General features: G+C 38.5%; 2 protein-coding genes across 9 annotated transcripts; one reads left to right on the top strand and one right to left on the bottom strand.

Annotated features, from left to right (window-relative positions):
* The first annotated feature begins 964 nt into the window (after positions 1-964).
* Positions 965-11,498, top strand: LOC126870674 (double-stranded RNA-specific editase Adar). 7 transcript variants are annotated; one of them, XM_050628600.1, is made up of 9 exons: positions 1,626-2,046; positions 2,131-2,207; positions 2,293-2,353; positions 2,555-3,385; positions 3,481-3,866; positions 3,955-4,249; positions 4,309-4,499; positions 4,580-4,688; positions 11,290-11,498. In XM_050628600.1, exons 1-8 carry the CDS (start codon positions 1,995-1,997, stop codon positions 4,676-4,678), a joined length of 1,992 nt encoding a protein of 663 aa, XP_050484557.1. In that variant the 5' UTR covers positions 1,626-1,994; the 3' UTR covers positions 4,679-4,688; positions 11,290-11,498. The 7 variants fall into 7 exon arrangements, 6 of the variants coding, with proteins under 6 accessions (XP_050484554.1, XP_050484557.1, XP_050484556.1 ...); XM_050628599.1 differs by lacking the exon at positions 11,290-11,498 and adding an exon at positions 10,003-10,148; XR_007691394.1 differs by lacking the exon at positions 4,580-4,688 and adding an exon at positions 10,003-10,562 and having other exon boundaries at positions 1,627-2,046.
* Positions 10,986-19,269, bottom strand: LOC126870673 (major facilitator superfamily domain-containing protein 6). Of its 2 annotated transcripts, none has more exons than XM_050628594.1 (11): positions 18,567-19,269; positions 16,362-16,887; positions 15,663-16,055; positions 15,457-15,578; positions 15,161-15,386; positions 14,946-15,086; positions 14,286-14,555; positions 13,531-13,789; positions 12,471-12,761; positions 11,742-11,854; positions 10,986-11,519 (listed from the first exon to the last, which is right to left on the bottom strand). In XM_050628594.1, the coding sequence occupies exons 1-11, from the start codon at positions 18,974-18,976 to the stop codon at positions 11,400-11,402; spliced, it is 2,871 nt and encodes a 956-aa protein (XP_050484551.1). In that variant the 5' UTR covers positions 18,977-19,269; the 3' UTR covers positions 10,986-11,399. The 2 variants fall into 2 exon arrangements, with proteins under 2 accessions (XP_050484551.1, XP_050484552.1); XM_050628595.1 differs by having other exon boundaries at positions 11,789-11,854; positions 18,567-19,268.
* Positions 19,270-22,825: the final 3,556 nt, after the last annotated feature.

Genomic DNA, 22,825 nt, shown 5'->3' on the forward strand with positions numbered 1-22,825 from the left:
TAGTCGACTGCAAGCCGATTAACTTTTGATTGCGTATTGACCAGTGAGGACTGATTTTTAGACCACCCTGTATGTGTAAATCGTCAGATTCCTTTCAAATTTTGTCAGTATAATCACGATAGTTGTATTTCGTTCTAATGCTAATGAAATTCCAAAATTTTATATAGCATTGTGGCGGCACTCAACGACTTCGCGACACAAGCATAATGTCATCAAAGTGTAAGGCCGACATGCCTAATGTCCAATCGATATCCCTACGGTCCTTCCGCCGAATATTCGTAAGAATGCGTACGCGGCAACGGTCGCAGACGTCTAAAAAACGCGTGCATAGTGGGAATATCGAGAGGTAACAAAAGAAAAGAATCTGTTCAAAGATTCATTCGGTTTTGAACAGCAACAGAAGTGCAAAGGGTCAAGTGTAACAGCAAAGTGCAAAGGGTCAAGTGTAACAGCGAAGCAAACATAGTCGAAAAGCGAGGATTGTTGATTGTTGGTAGGTGACTGTCGATTGTTAAATAAATTATATTGTTGAACATCGAGAGTATTTTTTGGGCACCTTACATCTAACACCACATCAGCATACATAAAAAGTTTCTAATAGTGTTCGTATACTTTCGTCAACCATCCTATTTCTAGTAGACTATCCAAGAGTTAAAAAGAAAAAGTTGATCATTCGAACTCATCGGAATATGAACTGTGCCAATCGTTCTTATGGAATGATCAAATTACAGCAACCGTTGTACAAACTTATTGCGTCAGTTATATCTTTCTCTTCGAATGAATAGGGATCGAAATGGAAAAACTCTGTGAACCATTATCGTTAAAACAAAAAAGACGAACGTACAAGTTGAGAAGTACGACATTGTTTCTTTGATTCACGTATTTTTCCAGTATCCAGATATTAGTCATCGATGATATCTTATACAGGGATTCCCTGGCGGTAAAGTTTGCTTCGGCGTGTACTTAAACCGTCGTGAGAGGTCACGACGTTTAAAATACGAAGAGAATTACGATTCGCGACTTCTACTCCACTGAAGAAGCTTTGAAATTGTAGAAAATTGAAAATAATCACGTGATGGGCAAGAAAACGGGAAGAAAATTACCATTGATGACGAAAACAACGGTGAACATCTTTTTCTGTGGTTTTGCATGCCGCGCGTGTGCTATTTTGTATCTAATAGCTGTGGTTTTATTTATAGGAGCAGGAAAAGATACTTCTAAGGCGGGTTAAAGTTTTCGTATGGCGAAACTACCTTCTGATAAAAATACGTGAGTATCTCGAATTTACCATTTTATCGCATTCGTAATGTTCATTATTATTCGAAGATATGAATGAATTGGTATTATAGTAGCACAATTAAGATGATACATGTTCTGAATGGCAAATATACTACATATGTGCTATTCTTTGCACGCGTAATTGTTATGTATGTAGGTTATAAAAATGTGAAAAGAAAAAAGAAACGGATTTTCTATGTCTCCGTGATAATCGTGCAATGCTATTTTTAGTCATTCTCGTAACATAAAAACAGGATGTCATATCCATCATATACATCTTATGTAAACATTCATGTGTCTGTCTACGTTACACCTTAAACTTTTCATGCATCGTTACGCTGATTCTAGCGCAAGAGTCCCGTCGACTCACTTATGAATCGACTCTGCGCGCGAGTTTTCTTTGTCGTGTGCGTACTGCTCTGCGCAATAAACAAGCTGCGCTACTTTGAACAAGAGGTGTGTTGTTATATCGGACTGATTAAAATCCGCATCCACGATTGCCCGTTTTCTTTTTCTTGTGTCCGTATATCATTTTCTTAAAAAATTTGCGATGCAAATACGCGCGATAAATTAGGTTATGTCGAGACTAGCAAAAAAACAGCAGTGGCGCTGCGGACATATCGTGACACGAGTATAATTAAAATCAATGTAACGTACAGTGCTTCAAGACAAGATTCTTTTCCAGTGCGTTTTCCAACGCATTTGTTGGACAAGAAATGTCGAACGGATTAACGGTGTTGCATAATGACAAAGACTCTAACGAAACAAGTATGAAATTCAAACATTGATCTTTTATTCATCCATCGCGTACACAATTTTCATAATCGTATTCTTTTCATTTCCGATCTCCAGACTGCAATGTATCCACAGTCGGTGCTAGCACTGCTGCATCTCCTGCGGAAGGATTGCAGGAGACTCACTTGACAGGGGTGAGTTTCATTTAATTAAGATCATTTTTGGAATAGATACCTGTTTCAAATCCATAGCACTGGCTTGTTGTTGTCCTCTTCACAGATGGAGCAGCCAAATATCTCAAGATCAATCTTGAAGAGACCTGCCGAATCAGAACCTGAAGGTCAGTGGCTGGTTGCACGATCTTATATCACGCTATTGAGCAGCACTTAGTTGTTACGCATGTGCATATTAAAGATGATTTGATAGAAACAAGCAGAACATGGATCATCTTATAAGTCTTTCAGGTTCAAGTTCTTTTGAGCAAAGGAAAGCCAGCTAGAATACACCAAGTAAATTAATCTGTTTCTATTATTTTTGTCAGGTACGACCAGTCCAAAGAAGCGTCACAAGAATCCACAGCCCAAAAATGCGGTGTGTGCCCTGAATGAATTGAAAACTGGTGCGGTATACAAGGTAGTTGACCAAACTGGTCCTACACATGCTCCAATATTTACGATAGCAGTACAAATAGATGGACAAACTTACGAGGGCAAAGGACGTACCAAGAAAATGGCAAAACATGCTGCTGCTGAGCTAGCTCTCAGAAATATTATACAGTTTAGAAATACACCAGAAGTTCATCAAGCAATTAACACTTGTCAACCTTCTATTCCTCTTGAACCAGATTTTACAAGCGACGTTACGGAACGCGATAATCATCTAGTAAATGCTTTCAAAACTTTGACCCAAGAACCAAAGAGCACAAATAAATTTTTAGAGAAAGGGCCTGTAGCGCTTATTAATGAATTATATCCTGGTGTAGTGTATAATTGCGTATCTGACAATGGAGAAAGTTACGCAAAATTTACGATATCGATCACAGTCGATGGAGAAACATTTGAGGGAACTGGACCAAGTAAAAAATTAGCGAAAGCTGCAGCTAGTAAAGCAGCGCTAGCTAAATTAAGGAATGTTCATAGTTCTTCGTTCTGTATACCTCTTCCGGTTCGAGTATTGCCAAACTTTCCCAGTAGCGGACATTGGCAAGATCAAATGACGTTACCTCAAATGTTAGCTGATAAAATTGGCAAGATGGTAAACCAAAAATTTAGCGAATTAATTCAATCGAAGCCGCAACATGCTCGTCGTAAAGTTTTAGCCGGCATTGTTCAAACTAAAGGATCGGATGCAGAGTTAATATGCGTAACAACTGGTGAGAAATAACTTTTTTTATATAATTTCTTGTATAAAAACTGAAAATGTATACAAAGAGATTATATTATTTTCTTTTTTCTTTTTACATAAAAGGTACCAAATGTGTTTCTGGAGAGCACCTTAGTGTTAGTGGTGGTGCTTTGAATGATTGCCATGCAGAAGTAGTTGCAAGGAGATGTTTGTGCGAATATTTGTATAAACAATTGGAGCTTCATACAGAGGATCGTGGTGCGGAATCTATCTTAGAACCGGCAAAAAAGGGTTTCAAACTAAGACAAGGAATTCAATTTCATTTATATATAAACACTGCTCCTTGTGGAGATGCCAGAATTTTTTCACCTCACGAAGAAAATGAGTCTGTCGACAAACATCCAAATCGAAGAGCAAGAGGTCAGTTGCGAACCAAAATAGAATCTGGAGAAGGTACCATTCCTGTAAAGAGCTGCGAAGGTATCCAAACATGGGATGGTGTACTTATGGTATGATGTATTCTATGTCGAATACGATCAAGTAAATACTCTTCATTTCCATGCAGACTTTAGTGCAAATATTTATTTCAACTTATAGGGCCAAAGACTGCTGACGATGTCGTGTTCGGACAAAATAGCTCGGTGGAACGTACTTGGTGTGCAAGGTGCACTTCTAAGCCACTTCATCGAGCCAATTTACTTCCACAGCATCGTTCTTGGCAGTCTATTGAACCCAAGCCATATGTACAGAGCGGTCTGCGGACGTATCGAAAACACAATTCAAGGACTACCACCACCCTATAGACTCAGTAAACCGCTAATGAGTCTTATCACATCTTCCGAAGTTAGACAACCTGGAAAAGCACCTAATTACAGCGTTAATTGGACAATTGGTATGCAGAGGAAAGGAGGGTGATTTAAATACTTCATTGTAATTTGTTGTATCTTATAGGTCAACCAGAAGCTGAGGTAATAAACTGTACCACTGGAAAAGACGAGTCAGGTAAACCCTCTAGAATATCCAAGCAGGGGCTCTTCAGGAGATTCTACAATTTACTAGGTAAACTTGATACTATAGATGACGCTGATAAAAATCAGTGCCGCCATTACTTGGATGCGAAATCATCCGTACAGAATTACTCGGTAAGTCGAAATAATCTCATTAGACACCGATATAAGAGCTGTGTTCATCATTATTTCGTTTAATTTTCCCCTGCGAACAGCTTGCCAAGCATCAATTGAAGGAAGCTTTCGTAAAGGCACATCTTGGGAGTTGGGTTAAAAAACCGATCGAACAAGATATGTTTGAAGTCGATATCTGACTAAATCAGGGTAATAATAAGATCTCTGCAGATGATACAGTGTTTCGGTTATCAAACTATGTAGTTCCTACTGCAAACTAGACCGCTCGTTCAGCGTGTTATGATATGGCAGAATGTGGCATCAGTAAAGCATAAATCATAGGTTCTCACGCATGTCTGGGACTTTGGGTTGTACGATATGTTCATATACAGAATCGTGTTCAGAATGTGAAGAAAAACGAGCCATTAGTGGCTTATCTAGTCTTCGAGCCGTCGAAGGTTTTACGATTCGATAGTTGCTCAGTTTAGATATAGGGTTATCATAACTTTCGATACTTCGAATCTTAATCTTAATCGTTAGTATGATGTCAATTTCGACAATTTTTATAGACTGTTAGATGAGTAAAAAAATTTTCGTTTCGCAACACAAATCATGTTGAAAAAAGTGAAAAATTGCGTAGGTATTCACAAGTCGATAAATTTCCACGTTTTGACACATATCTAAAAATTAGTTTAATGATTGGAAATTCTTGTACTTATTCTATTTAAAAAATGGAACAAGTAATAACCAACAGGTAGTTATTTGAAAACAATCGTGTAGGGGGAAGGAAAAATCCAAATTGACGAATATTTCGGGATTTTATTCGTGCCTGCAGTATTTACTAGGCTTTAGGAATAACAGTGATATAACATGCATCAAGTTACATCCCTAAAGGCTGTGACTACCGAGTATAGGATCTTCATGCAAATTAAGTACTCTGTTGCAAAGTTTTAACGAAAAATGACAGGAATCGATTCCTTGTCGGCGTATTCGATTGTTTCGAGTTACAAATAATTATGTTTTTTTAATTATCAAACTAAGTTACATTGCGTTAATATTTTATGATACTCGTCGACAAAGAATCGGCCCTCGACAGTTCGATGTCGTTATTATTGGTTTTCATAGGGAACAAATGGAAGAGGAAATGTGTGAGTAAGAATAATCGACATGAAAGTATGGATGAATTATATGAGTCAGTAGGTGAATGAAGAAATATACATTATATTATTAACAGTTTTAGAGAATCCTAAGGTCATTGCCTCACTGTGCCAGTATTATACACTTACTGCTATTCTGCCGTAATGACACACTGCCCGGTGTCGGTCCAGTTTTGCGTGAGAAACTCGACAAATGTACAAACTAATCTCATTTCAAGTATTACATACTAGTATTAGAAGCAGCCATTACGTCGAAAGGACTATAGTTGTATATAGTACAACATCGGATGTTGTTAGTTTGATTGTTATCAATTAGATTGTTATCAATTTGATTGTTAACAAGTATTGTTTGTTATGTACTTTCTTTTTTTTCCTGTTGCAATTTTCTTTTCTTTTTTATGCAACAATTCAAAAAATGTGTACATGTTTGTGCCAATAAGAACTGGAAATCAAATGCAATAATGCCAATGATAAGCTAATTTAACCGATGTTTGCTATGTTTTCTAAATTTTTCATGAACATTTATTTAATATGAAATAATTCTTTGAGTTGAACTTCTCCAGTGTTATCAACGATTAATTCTTCTTCGCGCTTAAAGTTTCAAACAAACGAATTCTACTATAGCCGCCTTTTTCTGCTTGCTTCTTGCCATTTGCATAATACATATATTACACGTGGATCCAATCTTTACGAGCACACATTCAATTTACATATTTACAAGTGTGTATTGAACCTTTTGTGCATAATAACCAAACTAACTTATACAGATACTCACTTGATCTGGGTCGGCTATGTTGTTCTCCGTATTACGGAATTATTTTACGCATACCAAGAAAAAGAAAAGAAATAATACTGAGAGAAGAAGAGAGAGAAAACGCAGGTGTACACAAAATTCGTAGTATTATAAATGGCGAAGAGTCATAAGAGAAATAGATCGCCGGAAATGTGTGATACAAGTGACGAACGTGAAGTCCACGTTGTTTATCGTTCTTTCATATTACACGAAAATCAGTAGTAAGTTTTATGACGAACTAGTTTACATTCATAGGGTAGTGTTTTTATTAAGTAGAGACTAAAGGGGTGCGCATCGGTTTCTCTTGACTTTTCCGTATTTTCCTCGTATCTTTACGAATTGCATTACGTATACACTTTACATATATACCTATATATGTATAATGATATATTATTATATTACATCACACACGCATATACACACACACAATCACATACCGATCGGTACCTATAGAGAGAAAAAGAAAAAATGAAAAAAAAAAGACACTACTTAGTGGTCAATGATCAAAACTCGGAGTGAGCATAATAGTTGTTAATCAATTTACTAGTCCTATCTAGTCAATCATTGATGCAATTTTCGATTCTTCTCCGAATCATACTTGGGGGAACATAGCTTAGTATACCGATGATAATACGAACTCGTAGTCGGCTAGAATTTAAGCTTGACTAGTGCCTCTAGATGTAACTTTGTCCAAAATAAGTAATACCGATATAGGCAAAAGAATATCGAATAAACCTTTATTTACCAAGTACTGGGTGTTATCTTGCGATCATTCCCACTAATTCTTACTGTATCTTGAATAAAAAGAAACGAAAACGAACAAAATGTTTGCTTATTACGTCAACTTCATATCGCATACCTGGAATTTCCAACTGATATTGCGTCATTTTATGGAACTTTTATAGAATATTTTGAACAAATGGCTACATAAATATTGGACAGAAAAATTTAGCGAGTGTTCGTAATTAACAAAATATTAATTCATTCATCCGTTTTAAGAAACGCATGATATTCGCCTCTTGCTTTACGCCTTTGAATGCATCCTATTGCTTGCGCAGGTTAAGACCTCAATTGATTTCAATGTGAATAAAATATTATTTATGAATAGCTATAGTGGCTAGAAAAAGTATTTGTACACTTTATTCTTCCAGCGAAGCATTTTCTATTAAGTGCTAAATTTCACTTTTACAATGTCAATTTTTTGCAGTCATATGAAATTACTTAGTATATAGAAATTAATTATATAATTAGCATGTAAATGCCATGATAAATACAAATAATGATGTACAAATACTTTTTGTAGCCACTGTATATGCATGTTACGAATTTATTTTACGTTTGCAAACGGGCAGGTTAGCTTAGTCATGGAAGGAAAGCGTAAAAAAGACACGGTTCTCTTTTGTTGAAACTGTATATTAATTACATCGTTACTATATATTATATCTTTTCTCTGTTAATAATCTATTAATGACGCTGTACCTATCGTACAGCTATCGTTTATCGCGCTTCGCACATGAATCCCTCGACAGGCCTTTCTCAATACGAATACAATGAATTCCTCAGCTCGTCGATGAACAGCTCGAATTGCGAAATGAACCGAATTCTATGTACGTTACTTCAGTCATTTGAACGCGAGAACGTATTTAAAAAAAGAAAAAAAAAAACACGAAATGTATGTACGAATTGTGATCGTATGATATAACAGAAGATATGATCTCAGCCCGTTTGTTCGCGATCACGTCGTATTCCTTTATCGCGAATCGTTCTCTCTCGAGAAGTATTAGAAACGAAAGACGTGTTATCGGTCGTTCTACCGACGATACCAAGCGAGACGAAGTAATCACGTGCGAAGCGGCTGTTCCTCGAATGTTACATCGATTTTTCTTCAACTTAATCGCTATATGATATGTATCGAGTTCGCCAAATGTTCCCTGTCATGCACTTTTCCTATATCCTCCACTTTGGTTACGGTGACTATCACGAGATACGCGTTGGTATGGGTGAAAAGTATGCTCGAGCAAAGTCGCTCAAAAAAGAAAAAGGTAAAAGGTACGTCGAAAGAAGAGGAAAGAGAAGATACGTCGTGTGAAATATTAATAGAAGGTGAAAGTAAAGTTAAAATCCACCGTATGTTTTGTTCGATCGCATGACGTTGGCTACATTATATTACGCAATATGTAGCGATTCCTCAGACGTTCCTTGCTTTCCTGCTACTTTTTATTCCTGCTTTTAGAATTCTTCTCTGACAGAAATTTCTGATCTCTTAATAGGTCTACGTGATAGGAAGACTTGGAGTTAAATGTCATTAAAAAAGTGTTCTGCCCGGTTGGTAACGACACGCAATATTGCTTGTTGCGAATCGTACGATTATTATTAGAGAGCTAGTTGTCGAAGAACGCGAAACAAATAATTGATAACTTCATTTATTTCGAGCACGCCTTTCACCGGATGCCGTGTAACAAATCTAACAGGCTTGACAGCGATTTTTCTTAAATCTACGAAAGCAAACTATAAATGGGACGCCAGAAGCATTCGTTTACGCAATGTCCAACAAAGTATCGTATTCAAATTATTAGAAAATCACATGCATCGGGAGTGTGACCGACCAATTGCAAGCGCTAGATCTCTATCCAATCTACTATCATTCGATATTTGTCTTTCGATGATTAATTAGATAAGTGATCTCATTGTGTATCGTGCACGTGTGCATGTTAGTCGCGAGACAATGAGGTTCGATCCACGTTGTTCGCTGTCTTATTACGTCCATCGGACATTCTGATGGAAACTGCGTTTACAACATCAGCTACTACATTATGATTATCCGTTTCGTGCTTACGGGCGCTGTTGGCCTAATTCTATTCGATTTCGGTGGAAGGTGTCCTCGAAAACCGGTGTTCATACAGGGGAACAATGAGAAAACGAAACACCCCTGTGACACGTGTTCATTCTGACGCACACACATACGATTAATAATAATGTAACCGTACCGACTACGTAACAATACTGAGCTAAAAAGCACTCTGATACGTACAACGCTATGCCTTAGTGTTTAAATTTCATTTAAGGTAATGTAGGTACAACATTACGTCTAGCTTGTGCCTCGGGAAACGAGATTCCGCTTGGTTCAGGCTATTCGCACACTTAGCCGAACCAAATCGAACAAAAATACCCCATCGAGTGAAAAACATTCCGGGGTATGTGCTCTCGGATCGCTTTATCTTCGATTCGAGCGGCTTCGAATCGAGCTTTCACTTCGAACAAGATCGAATTGAGTGCGTTTAAAACGATACATTGTCTGACTGAAACTAAGTAGTAAGAAAATAGCGATGGCTCGAGAACTTCAACGTTGATTCGGGCAAACGCACGACGTTAATAGTTTTATTGAGATTCCCACGATAAAGACCGGGTTACGCTTTCCATCTTTATCACGAATCCGCTTAATTATCTCTCATTATTAACAATATCATACACCTAACGCGGAGAAACGTGGTTTCCAGTTCACATAAGAAAACAGTATTTGAATTAACAACTCGATAGTCTACAGTAATTACAGTACGTGTGAAACATTTTACAGATACAACACGCAACGAGCAACGTTCAGCCTAGAAACGGAAAACAACGGGCGAACGAGAGAAGAGTCAAGGGTCATTCTTTAATATTCACACGCGAAGAGAAGCAGAGAGAAAGAGAGATAATAGTATTTACAATGATCTTTAGCGATTCACGACTTTCGTCAAAGAATACTAGATACGCAATAGTGGAGAGAATCGTAACAAAACGAGAGAAGCGAAGGGAGTAATACGATTTTGCACATCAAGATACACGTAATAGTTACATCGAATTGCTTGCATTCGAGGGCGCGGCCGTGACCCGAATTTCATCGAATTCTCGAATTCGTACGATGAGAAACTCGCAAATCGATTTTCTTCGGCCGATTCTGTTTCAAATCGCGAAAGTCTCGACTGACCGGTTACAGAAGATGGAATCTTTGAAAATCTCGTTCTCGTCGATTCGTGTTTGACAACCGATGAAAATGCACTCGAACGCTACCATGGAATGCAAGTCCTTGTATAGGATATGAGTTTTCGTTGAAGCGACCCCGCAGATCGTGTTGTGCCGTACTACACGTGTCAGGTATATTACGTACATAGATTTCAGTCACGAAAGACATTTGTTTTCTTTGCTGTACATCGTGGCCTTTTATGCATATACACGAGATGATCCGTGTGGTACGTGAAGATCTTGTCTTCACTTGCGTCTCAAATTTGTTAAAATAACGTTAAAAGTGGATTCTACGAGACGATCACGTATCACGGGACCAGCACGTTTATATCCTAACAAAATATTTCTATCGGATGGCTTTCTTTCGATTCGCGCTTGGACTTTCGTCTCGTATATTTCGCAGACGTTCCTCTCATCCGATCGAAGCTGCCCTTCGGTGCCCCCAGCGAGCGATCCTCACCTATTACGCATGTTTTTTCGAATGTTTTTCGTCGATTACGTTAGCGTTACGAAACTCGTAATCCCAGCAGTGTTCAACGGTAAACAACAAGATCATAGTGAGCAGGCACTTTTAAATCATCGTTCCATCGATCAGTCTCATGGTCAATTCTTTTTTATCTTTTTGAATGTTGCGCTTTATCCTTTCGATGCTTCTCCAAGCTTGATAATCGAATTGTTAGCATCGGAAAGAATTCTCTCTGTTTATTTGCTCTTTATACCGTGATTAATTTGTCGCAATAGTTTGCATCGACGCTATCAGGCGTTTTTAATGCGAGTATAACGAACGGTGTTGCTCCAAGGAGGCACCAAGGGGTTTTCATCGAACTTTTTTAACCGTGTAAAAATTCCTTCTGCCTAGCACTCCGAAGCTGGTTCTTCGTTTTCGGTTCTCCAGAGAACATGCCGGTTATCGACCAGCGTTCCATGAGCATCCTAATCACCTCAAGTGGGATCGAACGTCCCGGACTGTTACCATTCGTAGTCGTGCTGATGGAAGGGGTTGGTGCATGGTTGTTGAGCGTGTAGATGGGTCACTATCGGCGGTGGTTTAACCAGGTCGAATTCCCTGCTAATCACCTCATTGTAAAGCTGTGAAACAGAAGAAAACGGAATTTTAGGGGTAATCAGCTGGCACGACGACGGTGTTGATGATTGTATAAAAATAAAAGCACGAAAAGAAATAAAGAAAAACGTGTTTTTCGTTCAGAGAGTATAGCCTTGCGTAGAAGTTTTCTCTCTTTTTTTTTTATCATTTATTTTCCAACAAACGTCTTCTTTGTGGACGTTTTAGTTAGAATGATTTTACTAAACCTGGAAGCTCCTACGGATATACTCGTCCTCGCCATTGCCAGTCATACCGTAATTATATCCACCTCCGCCGCCGCCTCCAGTGTTCAGAAATGGATTCGTCGGGTTTACTGGGCCTGAAAATGTATTTCATCGTGTACACGCTCGAATGAACAATGCAAAAACTTTCTTTAGAAAGGCCCGTAATAATTATTATTAGCGATGAAAAGATCTTCTCTCATCGACAATGGCTACCGGCAAGCATTTTAATCATTTGATTCATTGGGAGTTTGGTAACATATATACTGGCTATAAAATATATTTGCATATATCCTTATTTTCCAATGAAGCGTCTTTTTTACCGTTTCTGCATTTCGTTTTTATAGTATCAAATTTTTGTAGTCATGCGAAAGTATATATTATTAAGTGATACGAAACTTGATGTGAACCTAATTAATTGATACATAAATTCTGTAATAAATACAATAGCGTGCAAGATAAACTTCTTTAAGGCTCATATTGCAATTATTAATTGAAACGCAGCTAGTAGTATTGAAAGACTAGAATTAAAATCTCTCACCTATTGTGAGATTCTTATTTATTTTGCAAATATAAGAGCCATTATATGTAGTTAATATTGATAAAAAGCTATAAGTAAATCTTTCAACGCAAATTTACTGAGTTTATCATCTATCTTGCGGATCCTTTCTCTAGGAAGCTTCTCAATTACGAACAGAGAAGCGGAAATCTCACCTCCATTCGCACCTGGCACGTTGAGAGTATCGCCAGATTGGTAAGTGGCGCCGTAGCCCGTGTCTTGATTAGCCAATTCGTGCAGTCGAGTAGAGCTGAGAGCTCGAGGAATGGCGTTGCTAGGTACACCGTGCGGTGCCAGATGTGTCGCTTCGGCTACTTGACGAGGATCCTCCGTCTGTGGCAGCTCGGAGACGAAGCCTGTATCCTTTCTGTAAAAGTTGATGAACACGAACGCGCCAAGAACGACGATGCAGATGAGACCGTAAGCTCGGAATGTCGCAGTTGTTCCTAGGAAATTGTACGAGAAAGAGTCCCATTTAATGTAGGAGAAGTACAAAATGCATATAAATGGAAAGACACAACGTACGTAAAAGGATGTGTCTTTGTGAAAGTCTGTGAATGAAAATTCTGAACACGTTGATAGAATTGAAACGCTAGCAGGAATATGACCAGTCTTAAGACGCAAGTCAATCAATTTAGAAAGTTGCGAACGACAGGCAGTAAGTAAAGTTTCATCAATCAGTTTCGACAGGAAAAGTATGTTAGCATTTCTTCGATGTTTAAGAGATTTTGTAATACATCTTGCGCAATAATCTACCAATCAATGATATTGATGTATTGATATGTTACGAGTCGTAGGTCATAGACATTCGAATAATTAGGATTATCTACTGACTTGTAACTTGAAAACTTTGTTCGTAGAACTTGATTTGTTTCATTAGCAAACTTGTTGCTGTTACGTAAGGGAGTTTATTAATTCTTACAACCTGTAACTCGTGACTTAGAAAATTTCACTAATTAGTATTCTCCCAACTTTCTGAGAGAATCCGGATTTGGCAAATCGATGTTGCATAAATGTCGATGAGACACGAATATTTTTTGGTGAATTTAGCCTTGATCGATTTATTTAAGAAACGACGTAGGCAACGTTGGAAAGCTATTAATAACGTAATCTTGTGAATATTCCAAGAATCAATATCGAATTACTTGCATTTCTCGACACGTGGTCAACGTGAATCGATAAGTCATCACGCAACACAGGCTACTAAGAACTCACCGTAAGCGTCGACGAACATGCCACCGATCACAGCTCCGCATCCCCTGCCAAGACCATGATGGATACCTTGAAGAACACCCTGCGCGCTCGTACGCAATTGTGGAGGCGTATTATGAGAGATGTAGCTGCAACACGCGGCCCACACAGCCGCATGGGTTATTCCCTGGATGAATTCGAAAGGCAGCACCCACCATGGAATCGTCAGATAAGAAATATAAAGGAAACGAAACACGTTTCCACCCAGTCCCATGCACAACACCTGAAATTGCGCGTGTGTATTTACTTTAAAAATAAGTTTCGTAATCACTAAGTGGCCTAAAGGTGGTGCACGCGATCCATGTTTATTATTATGAACGTATGTTGCAAATATGATGAAAAATGAAGTTAAACACAAATATTCTACTGTATCCTATGTATTCTATTGTATAAGAAGTTACCTTCTGCATAAATTTACTATGAAGATTATTTTCATGTTATGTCTAACATAGATAGTTCTGTCCTGGCATATGTTATCGCGTTAACATATTCGAGACAGATTTTTCTCAACCACGAACACAAGAATCATGATACATCCAGATTTGAAAAAATGGAATAACGTAAAAGTAACTTTTGAAATAGGATACGTAGCTTGTTCTAAAAGTTTTCAGTAGATTCGGCAACAGAGAACCGTACGATAATTCGGCAATCTTCGTAAAAATTAATTTCAAAAGGATTAAATTTAAGAGTTCTTAATGAAAATTAAATGAACGAACTACCTTCACGTGACCGATTTGACGGATCAGTTTAAAGCTGAAGAAGTAAGCGAATATCTCGGAAATGTGATTGATCACAGAGGCGACACCAAATAGAGTCGGTGTGCCATTGTAGTCCTGAAGATGCCAAAAGAGGAAGGTAAAAATCAGCCCGATACCGAATCCCATGAACCACGCGACGAAAAGGAAGGATGCGCACTTGAGGTCTTTGAATTGCTTCAATACGGTCACCCATTCCGGGATCTCTCGCGTCGTTTGAGCGAACATTTTCGTCTGGAACAATACGAAGCTCGTTTAAAATGCATAATAGTCTCACGGGATCGATATCATCAACCCTTTGCGCTCCAGAAACATGTTAATATCTCTTTCCATCAACCTGGTAATTAAAATGTAAATTCATGAGAAAATGTGTATATTTCAATGTATTAATGTAAGTACATTTATATTTTATAATGTCTCAAATGTCATCTGAAATAATCGCACATATGATTTCCTGAAAGATAAGATTTAAAGAAATTCATCCCTTTCGAATTTTATTGTAGACTCTAGTAAAAAATTGATAGATATTCCTCTGGAATGAAATTTTCTGTGAATTTCACCGAGAAATCGTGTCAGTACCACTTTGTAGTTCCGAGTAAACACTTCAAATCAAGAATACATTACCTTGCCTTCAGGCGGTTGTTGTTTCACATTCAGATTTACCCCTGCAGACGAGTCCTGAAGACTGGGCAGATTCAACTGTTGAGACAGTTGACTCTGCAGCTGCTCCTCCCTTGTTGGTTCTGCAGGAGGCTTCTCCACTTCCTGCACAACGAGACGGGTTACTTGATTCGACATTTGGTCCGTGATATTGGTAACCATGATATTTGATCACTCACCAGTTCCGTGACCGGAAAATCGTATTTAAAGTTGATCTGCGTGGCAGTGATCAGAGCGGCACCCATGAGGACGCTGAAGATCGCGAAGCAGATCGTATAATTCTTCTCCATTGCATCTGGACCGCATGGATGCTCGGAGAACGCAGTGCTGTGATCTAAAGCGATACCGACGAAGAACATAGCGAGACCCCAGCCTAAACTACCGAACATTCGCTGGTGACCGTACCTGTACCAGAAAAGAAGCTCGAAATGCAAAGAAATAATTAGAAGTTCGATGTTAAACAGGCAAAATTTACTTGTCCGCGTCTTCGCCTAATAAAGTGATGACGGCAGAGTCAGCTAGAGTGATCGCAGGCGCCGAGAAGAATTCACCCACTATCACCAACAGTAACAGGAGGAAGAAAGTTTTTTGGATGTCCTAGAACAGTAATTGCTTGTTAAGCGATAACACGAAAGTGAAAGAAAAGCAGCTGCAATTGTCAAATACGAAAGCGATATGTACCGGCAATCTGTAGACAATCGAACTGTAGAGAGGTTTCACCCATCCTTTGTTCTCCTCTTCGTTGTAATTCGCAGCATTGGAAACACTATGAGGACTCTTGCCGGAGTGAGGTACATTGACGTAACGTTTGGTCCTAACCAACGGCATCTGGACATCTTCGTCATTATTTTCGTCATTTTCGTTCGCTTCTTCTTCTTCCTCTTCGTCCAACAAGGATACTTTACTTGGAGAGTTCACGGTGACCGTTTGAAACTTGGATAGAGACTCCTTCTCCTCTGAAATTTCATCATTGGCTTCTCTTTTCACCATGACCTTCATTGGTGGTGGTTTCACTCTCGTCTTGGTATGCGTATACGCCTTCTTTGGTGGTCTTCCATCGTCCAAAGGTTGGTTCTGAAATTAATGAAAATTAAACTTGATGACTCTTTGATTGAGCTAAATAGTAGTGATAATTAGACTGTGGATTTTTATGTATTTGTGGAAAGTTTAAAGGCCCCGAAAAGCACAGAACGTATAGAACAGAGCAACGTATTTGAATAAACAAATAATAATTCTGTGTAACATATTTCAGTGCCACATTCTTCATTCCGTCATTTTCGCTGTTTTGTCACATTTTGATACATTTTTCTTAGTGGCACTGAAATTTTTCAATTTTGTTACGCACTTGTAGGTACCTCTGAAACAGAGAACAGAGCTTACATTTAGGAAACGTTTGTATTCGAGCACATCAGCTGGACGGTTTTTCCTTTGCAGAGTCTCAAAGTCGATAGTCTTAGCTTCGGGATCGTTTTCTTCGAACACCAGCTGTTTGTATTTTAAATCTTCGACAGGGCTCTCTTCCGTTGAAGTACTTGTTCCTTCTTGCGTTTCTCTTCGAACTCTATCGTTATTGAGATCGTAATTTTCTCGTACATCGTTCATCGTGCCCTGATTCATTTGTAAACTGAGAGCCGCCAGTGGATTTAGCTTGCTGTCTTTACGCAGCCTCTCGAAAACGACGTTGTCCGCTATCTCTAAACATTCTTCGTCATTTCGATGATAAAAATCGTCAAGATTGGCGGACCGTTTAACTATTCTTAATTTAGGGTTCGGTGGTTCCAGATACGGCGTGTTGTTTCGTATAACCCAACACGATGTGGCCGGTGGTTGCATGAAGGCCAAAGGAAGAGTGAAGATGATCCAGCAAGACAGAGAGGCTAAAAAAATCACCTTGCCCTTTTGCCACCTGAAAAAGAAACAACCATTTCCTAAGTAAATTTGGAACTGTGTGATTTGGCTTGGTCAAATCGCGTTTCTTTCTGTCCTCGAGGCGGATAAATCGATAAGAGGTTGAAGCTTTCTCTCCCAGCTTTGCTAACCCACGCAATATTGGATTCTGGATAATATCCACTAACATTAACCGAGCAAACTGTTTATATATGCAATCCAAACATACGTGTATGTAATACCAGTTAAAAGGGCAAGTAAGCAGAGACACGTAAAAGGAATTCTATACTCGTGTCATTCGTCCAACTTACATTTCTTTAAAACATATTCATTGATATTTGAACTTTACCACTAGCATTTTATTTTTCTATTTAATAACATATATACATACACATAGTGGGTCGAGAAGGTATTCGTACACTTGTCGACATTCTTTATGAACATATTGCGTGTGTTACATGAAACGTTTTGAAATTTCACTGGTACTGTAGCTAAACACTAATATCATGGTTATATTTTTGGTAGAATTTGGAACGATTCTAAACATTATACAGAAGTTACAGGATATTTAGTACAAGCATATATCCTGCAGAGATCACGAAAGTATTTAAGCAGATGGTCATCCGCAATATTAATAAGCCTCAGTATTCGGAGGGACAATTTGTAACGCTTATTATATGCTTAAAGTGGATTATGTAAGTACTTACGAGGTATCAGGATGTCACGTTATTTAAAGGAAAACGTAGGAGCAGGGACCAAAGCATTATAGATAGAATGAGACGTGGAAACGTAGAAGAGAAGAACAGATATTAGAGATAGGGACAGGAAAGAAGGTGTAACGTCTGTGAGAGGAATATTGAGACGTTAAAATATTTGATAGAGGACTGTGCACACGAGTAGAAAGAATAAACACAGGTGTGGACAAGATTTTGGGATATAAAAAATTGGAATAGATGATGGAATGACTAAGGAAGGACAAGGAGAGAAAAGATAAAGAATAGCAATAGAAGTGGCTGATGGAAATAATAGCTCTAAAATAAGAAAAACTTCTAACGTAGACTCTTAATATGCAGTAACTAGGTTAAGGATATTGAAGGATAAATGAGAAGATCGGAAGAGGAAGTGTGTGATTCAAAAAACTATAACTAAATCGCATTTATTGACCGCGAGGTTGAAATCAAATAAATCGTTACTATTATACTTAAAGTGGCTATTTATACTGAACTTTTACTAAATATAAATTTGTAGCAAATATCTTGCAACCCCTGTATATATTTTCAGATTAAATCCAAATTTTTTCAATATAGTCTTGCCAATCGCGATCTCGTTATAATGTTAATGAAATATCAAAATGTTTCATATAATACGTACAACATGCACATACAAACTTTCTACGGCAGGTGTACAAATACTTTTGCGAACCATTGTATAAGCAACATGTGCAATTTACTACGAAAGGATTCGAAATATAGTTAAACCGAAAGATTTAAAGCTTGTCAAATTCGTCGATATTTGAACTTTGCCACTTTGGTATTCTTTTTTTTAATAACATATATATACAACATGTACGATATGCCACGAGAGTATATAGTACATACAATTTACCGAAAAGACTTAAGATAATTGCCATCGAATTGCACGAGTAACTCTCTACTGAGAGTTACTGTGTTTACCAGTCTAGTAGATCGAACCTCTCACCTGTCAGCCAACGAACCCCAGAAGGGCGCGCTAAGGAACTCGATGAAGGGTCTTAGTCCCATCAGGAGACCGCACTGGCCGGCGTTCATGCCCATCTGCTTGAAATAAACTCCCATCAGAGGAAAAAGGGAACCAAAGGCAGAATAGAAGAAGAAGTAGAACGTTTTCACGGTAAGCAATTCCTGATCTACGGAACCAAACAGGTACTCGATCACGTCGCTCTTGCCACGAATCTTGTGCGTCGCCTCTTTTGGTTGAGGATACAAGGTGGGATCGACCTCTCCTTGGGCTTGTGGGTCCACTATGGGCCTGGCTCCTGGCACCTGTTGTATCGTTCTACCAGGACCCTCCTGCGATGTTCCATCGGCTGCCCCATAATCGTAATCCTCGTGTGCACAGTAATTCGGCATGACTGGAGTCCAGGACTGTGGCTATCCTATCCTCGGATCTACGCTCTTTTTCCTCTGAGACACTTAGATTGAATCGAATGGAGGAATCGACGACCACCGTGGTATCCAGAATTGGAGAAACGATATCCGACCGATTCTAAGAATCGGCCCCACCTTGAACTATTCACGAGTGTAGTTGCTCGAGTAAGTTCTCCTTCGAGCGTCTGTCGTCTTTCGGGGATCACCAGCTACAATCCTTTTAGACGAGCGTCGAATCGATGGCCCAGCGTGTGGCACCTTCTGCTCGCGAAATCGATAATCCTGGCAGTGCGCCCGCGCAACTTGCACCCCCTTGCGCACCCTACCGACGACTCGGCCGGTGACACATCGCTAGCGATGGACGCTCGATCCTATCCCGTACCAGCTTTCGAACAAGTGGTCTAGGTGCTCTTGGAAATCGTGTTGTATTTCTTTCAAATTCGATATTTGACAAAAACTGGAGATCTTTGGTAAACGAAGGTTTAATAAAAGTGGTTAATAAGAGTTGGATAGAAAGAGTATGTAGATCTTCGAGAATTATATCATTAGATAGTAGAAGAGTTTGGATATATGTAAAGCGTAATGGAATTTTTCATTACTTAGAGAGAATCTCGTGGGCAGTAGGGATTTAATAGAACGTAGATTTTGGAAAATTATGTAATTAGATAACGGAAGACCTTTTAGAATCCTATTGTAGAAATCCTTAAAACTTCAATACGTATTTGAATATCTTTCACGAGTGAGAGACCATCTCTTGTTGGATATAGAAATTGAATAGAGAGAATACATAGATCTTACGAAAGTATACGATTAAATAATGGAAGATAATAATAAATAAACAGCGAGTGATGCAAGAACTCGAACACTTATCGCAGAACATTTTTAGAAATATATTATTTGCATTACATGAAATATTATCAATATTATGAGTCTCAGGACTATCGTGATTAAAATAATAAAATTAATGACCAGTGAGAACGTATATAAAAAGTGGAAGATACTCATTGCGAAAGTACACGTGAAAATTAACACGCAGTATGAAGAGTATTGTATCGGAATTTTCCAAAAGTTATTCAAAGGCTAGACGCGTCTCAAACCCTTCGCTAGAGTTGGCACTAGTTTCTGACCAAATCTCGAAACCCTTGGCTTTTTCCACTTTCATCAACCCTCTTCTTCTGCGATTCTTGCGCAGTTGACAGTACGCCGGATATCCGGCTTTCAAGCGTAGCGGCCTGATACCATTAATGATTTTATCCCTGTTTTTTCTTTTCGCCATTATCTTATCGCTTCTATTTTTCTTCGCGCGTTTTCTTTCTATGAGATATCGATTGACCTGTTAATTGATCAAACGTAATAACCAAAAAAAGAAAGATCGTAATAATCTAAAGGAGCTTGTTTATTTTTTGTTTCGAAGAAACAAGTTGTCTGGAGGTTATCAGTTGGATGTGAAGCGTGAAAAAGTTTCGCCTGGTGAGTAGAGTAGTCTCCAGACTGTTTAGGGAAACCTACTTCATGCTGAACGAAGACCGTGCATCGAATGTCGAAGACCTTGACCGCAACTTACGTTCTTTCCTTTATCTTAGTAAAACCAAGCGTTCCGGTCGATTATTCTTATCGTGGGCGGCACAGGGGGTTGAAAGTTTGTCGTTGCATCCTTTTTATTTACGTGCAATTTCTAAGGCGTTCTATCAGCTTGGATTGCATCTACATAGGTCACAAATATTTATTAATTACCAATAATTATACAAATCTTTTATGAATCTATTATGTTTGTTAGAGGAAATATTTTGAAACTTCACAAGTTTTGCAACGACAGCCAGCTGCTATTTATGATTACACTGGCAAAGTTTAAAGCAAATCTTAAAATGTACAATGAAAGCTACAAAATATACATTAGGTTGCTCCGAAAAATTCGTAGAGAGAAGTAAAAAGGATTTAGCTGGGGTTACACCTTTTACCATCACTATTCCTTACGTTTCCTCTTATATTCAGCATCCTTAGCCCATATCTTCTATCGCAATTTCTACAGTACATATTTCCTTTTCATATCTTATATTTAATATGTCCACGCCCTTCATTCTATCGTCATTTTTCACATGCCTTTTTCCACATTCTGTTTCCAATGTTTATTAAACCGTGCTCCATAGCCCATTTATCCTCTACATTCCATATCCTGTACTTTAGTTCCTTTCCCCTACATTCCAAATAGAACTACCAATTTCCTCGAACTCACGCTCCATATTCCATGGGGCGTATATGTCCAACATATATTCTCCATCGCGTATCTAGTGTACACGATCCAATACTAACATCCCATATCCAATATTCTCTACCCCATGACGCTATTCCATTCTTTTCATTCGACATTTTTCTATGTCTCACATCCTGTTTCATCCTATGTCTCCTGTTTCTAGTTCATTAAATCTGCCATTCCAAGTGAGACGCAAGAGAAAACCCAGAGAATGCACACAATACGTAAAATGTACCTCGCAAATTGCCTACAAGACATTTTCACTTCTCGCAAACGAAATCCGTTGTCCGCAAATTCCACAAGAAACCGACGCTTTCCACGACCAAAAGTCGTCATCCGACAAAATGAATTTCGTTGGCCACGAGTTTTAAAGTATGGGATACTGGGAAATGGATTTAGAAAAATTGGTTATTTGAATTGGGATGTAGAAAAAAGGAAATAGAATGTTGGACATGGAATATAGAGTAGGAATGTATATGAATAAAAGATATATGAAATGTGCGAGAAGATATGTGATGTGAGAATTATGATAGAAGATATGGGCTAGCCATACTAGATGTGGACTAGAGAATATGAGAAACTGGATATAAATTATTAATTATGACATGAAGAGATGAAATAAAGGGAAGTAAAATGAAAAATGAGGGTTGGGAATATTAGTTATTGGACATAGGATATAAGACAAAATATACCATGCATGGAATGTGAGATGGAAATGTAAACTGTGGAATGGGCTTGGACATGGGATAGTGGATGTAGCGATACGTCTCCGAAAACTTGATACAACCTGGAAGAAAGCGATTCCTGGTGTAAAGCTAAGTCGAAAATATAGACTAAAATTTTTTCATATGGAGCTGCGTTCTCGAAAAAGTCAAGTTTGAATGTTCGTTAAGTACGCGTGCACTTAACCCGAGCTTATCGTTTACCCGATACTATCCTGTATTAGCCCGGAGAATTCACGTCAGCCCAATTCACATCGAAGAACGTAAGTTTCCACTTTATATTTAAGACTCCGCGAGTCGTAGATGGAGAAGAAAAAGCACGCTATTCTCTGTAGTTTACATTTTCCATCCGAGATGGTCTACGGTTAAAGGATGACGTATCTGATATCGTTGAATCAGAACAGAGCACGATGCATGTGCATGTGCGTGATCGTAAAATTTTTTCTCGCGATAAAACCGGAACTGGGATTTTGCAAGAAGTTCACGCACGTAAAAAATTTCATAATCTTCACGAAGAGATTGCCTTCAGTCGAGAAATTATTTTGACCCGTCTATACGCTGCGAAGGGAAAGTTTTACAAAAGTGTACACTAAGTGCGTATTACTCTGCTCAAATAAATTGAGTTCAATGAAATTGAAGTTTGAAACGCAAGATCGCAATATTGTTGGGACATTTTTCTTGCTCCTTTTATGATCCAGCATCGATCGTACCGCTGTTCACGGATAAAGAGACCACGCTTGTTCATACGATTAATCGTTATCATCTCCAACAATTTACGATTGGCATAAAAGGCTCCTATTCTCTACCTAAGAAGAATCAGTGACGCAAACCCGCATGGCCTTATTTCAAAGTTCAAGT

This window comes from Bombus huntii, chromosome 10 (genome assembly GCF_024542735.1).
Source record: "Bombus huntii isolate Logan2020A chromosome 10, iyBomHunt1.1, whole genome shotgun sequence".
NCBI lineage: Eukaryota > Metazoa > Arthropoda > Insecta > Hymenoptera > Apidae > Bombus > Bombus huntii.

Excerpts from the sequence above, each read along its gene's own strand:
- LOC126870674 (XM_050628596.1), top strand. The coding sequence starts at position 1,995 with ATGTCGAACGGATTAACGGTGTTGCATAATGACAAAGACTCTAACGAA. Across the intron at positions 3,867-3,954 it reads CATGGGATGGTGTACTTATG|GGCCAAAGACTGCTGACGAT; the intron begins GTATGATGTATT and ends TTCAACTTATAG. Across the intron at positions 4,250-4,308 it reads CAGCGTTAATTGGACAATTG|GTCAACCAGAAGCTGAGGTA; the intron begins GTATGCAGAGGA and ends TGTATCTTATAG.
- LOC126870673 (XM_050628594.1), bottom strand. The coding sequence starts at position 18,976 with ATGCCGAATTACTGTGCACACGAGGATTACGATTATGGGGCAGCCGAT. Across the intron at positions 15,579-15,662 it reads CGATTGTCTACAGATTGCCG|GACATCCAAAAAACTTTCTT; the intron begins GTACATATCGCT and ends TTACTGTTCTAG. Across the intron at positions 15,387-15,456 it reads TTAGGCGAAGACGCGGACAA|GTACGGTCACCAGCGAATGT; the intron begins GTAAATTTTGCC and ends TTTCTGGTACAG.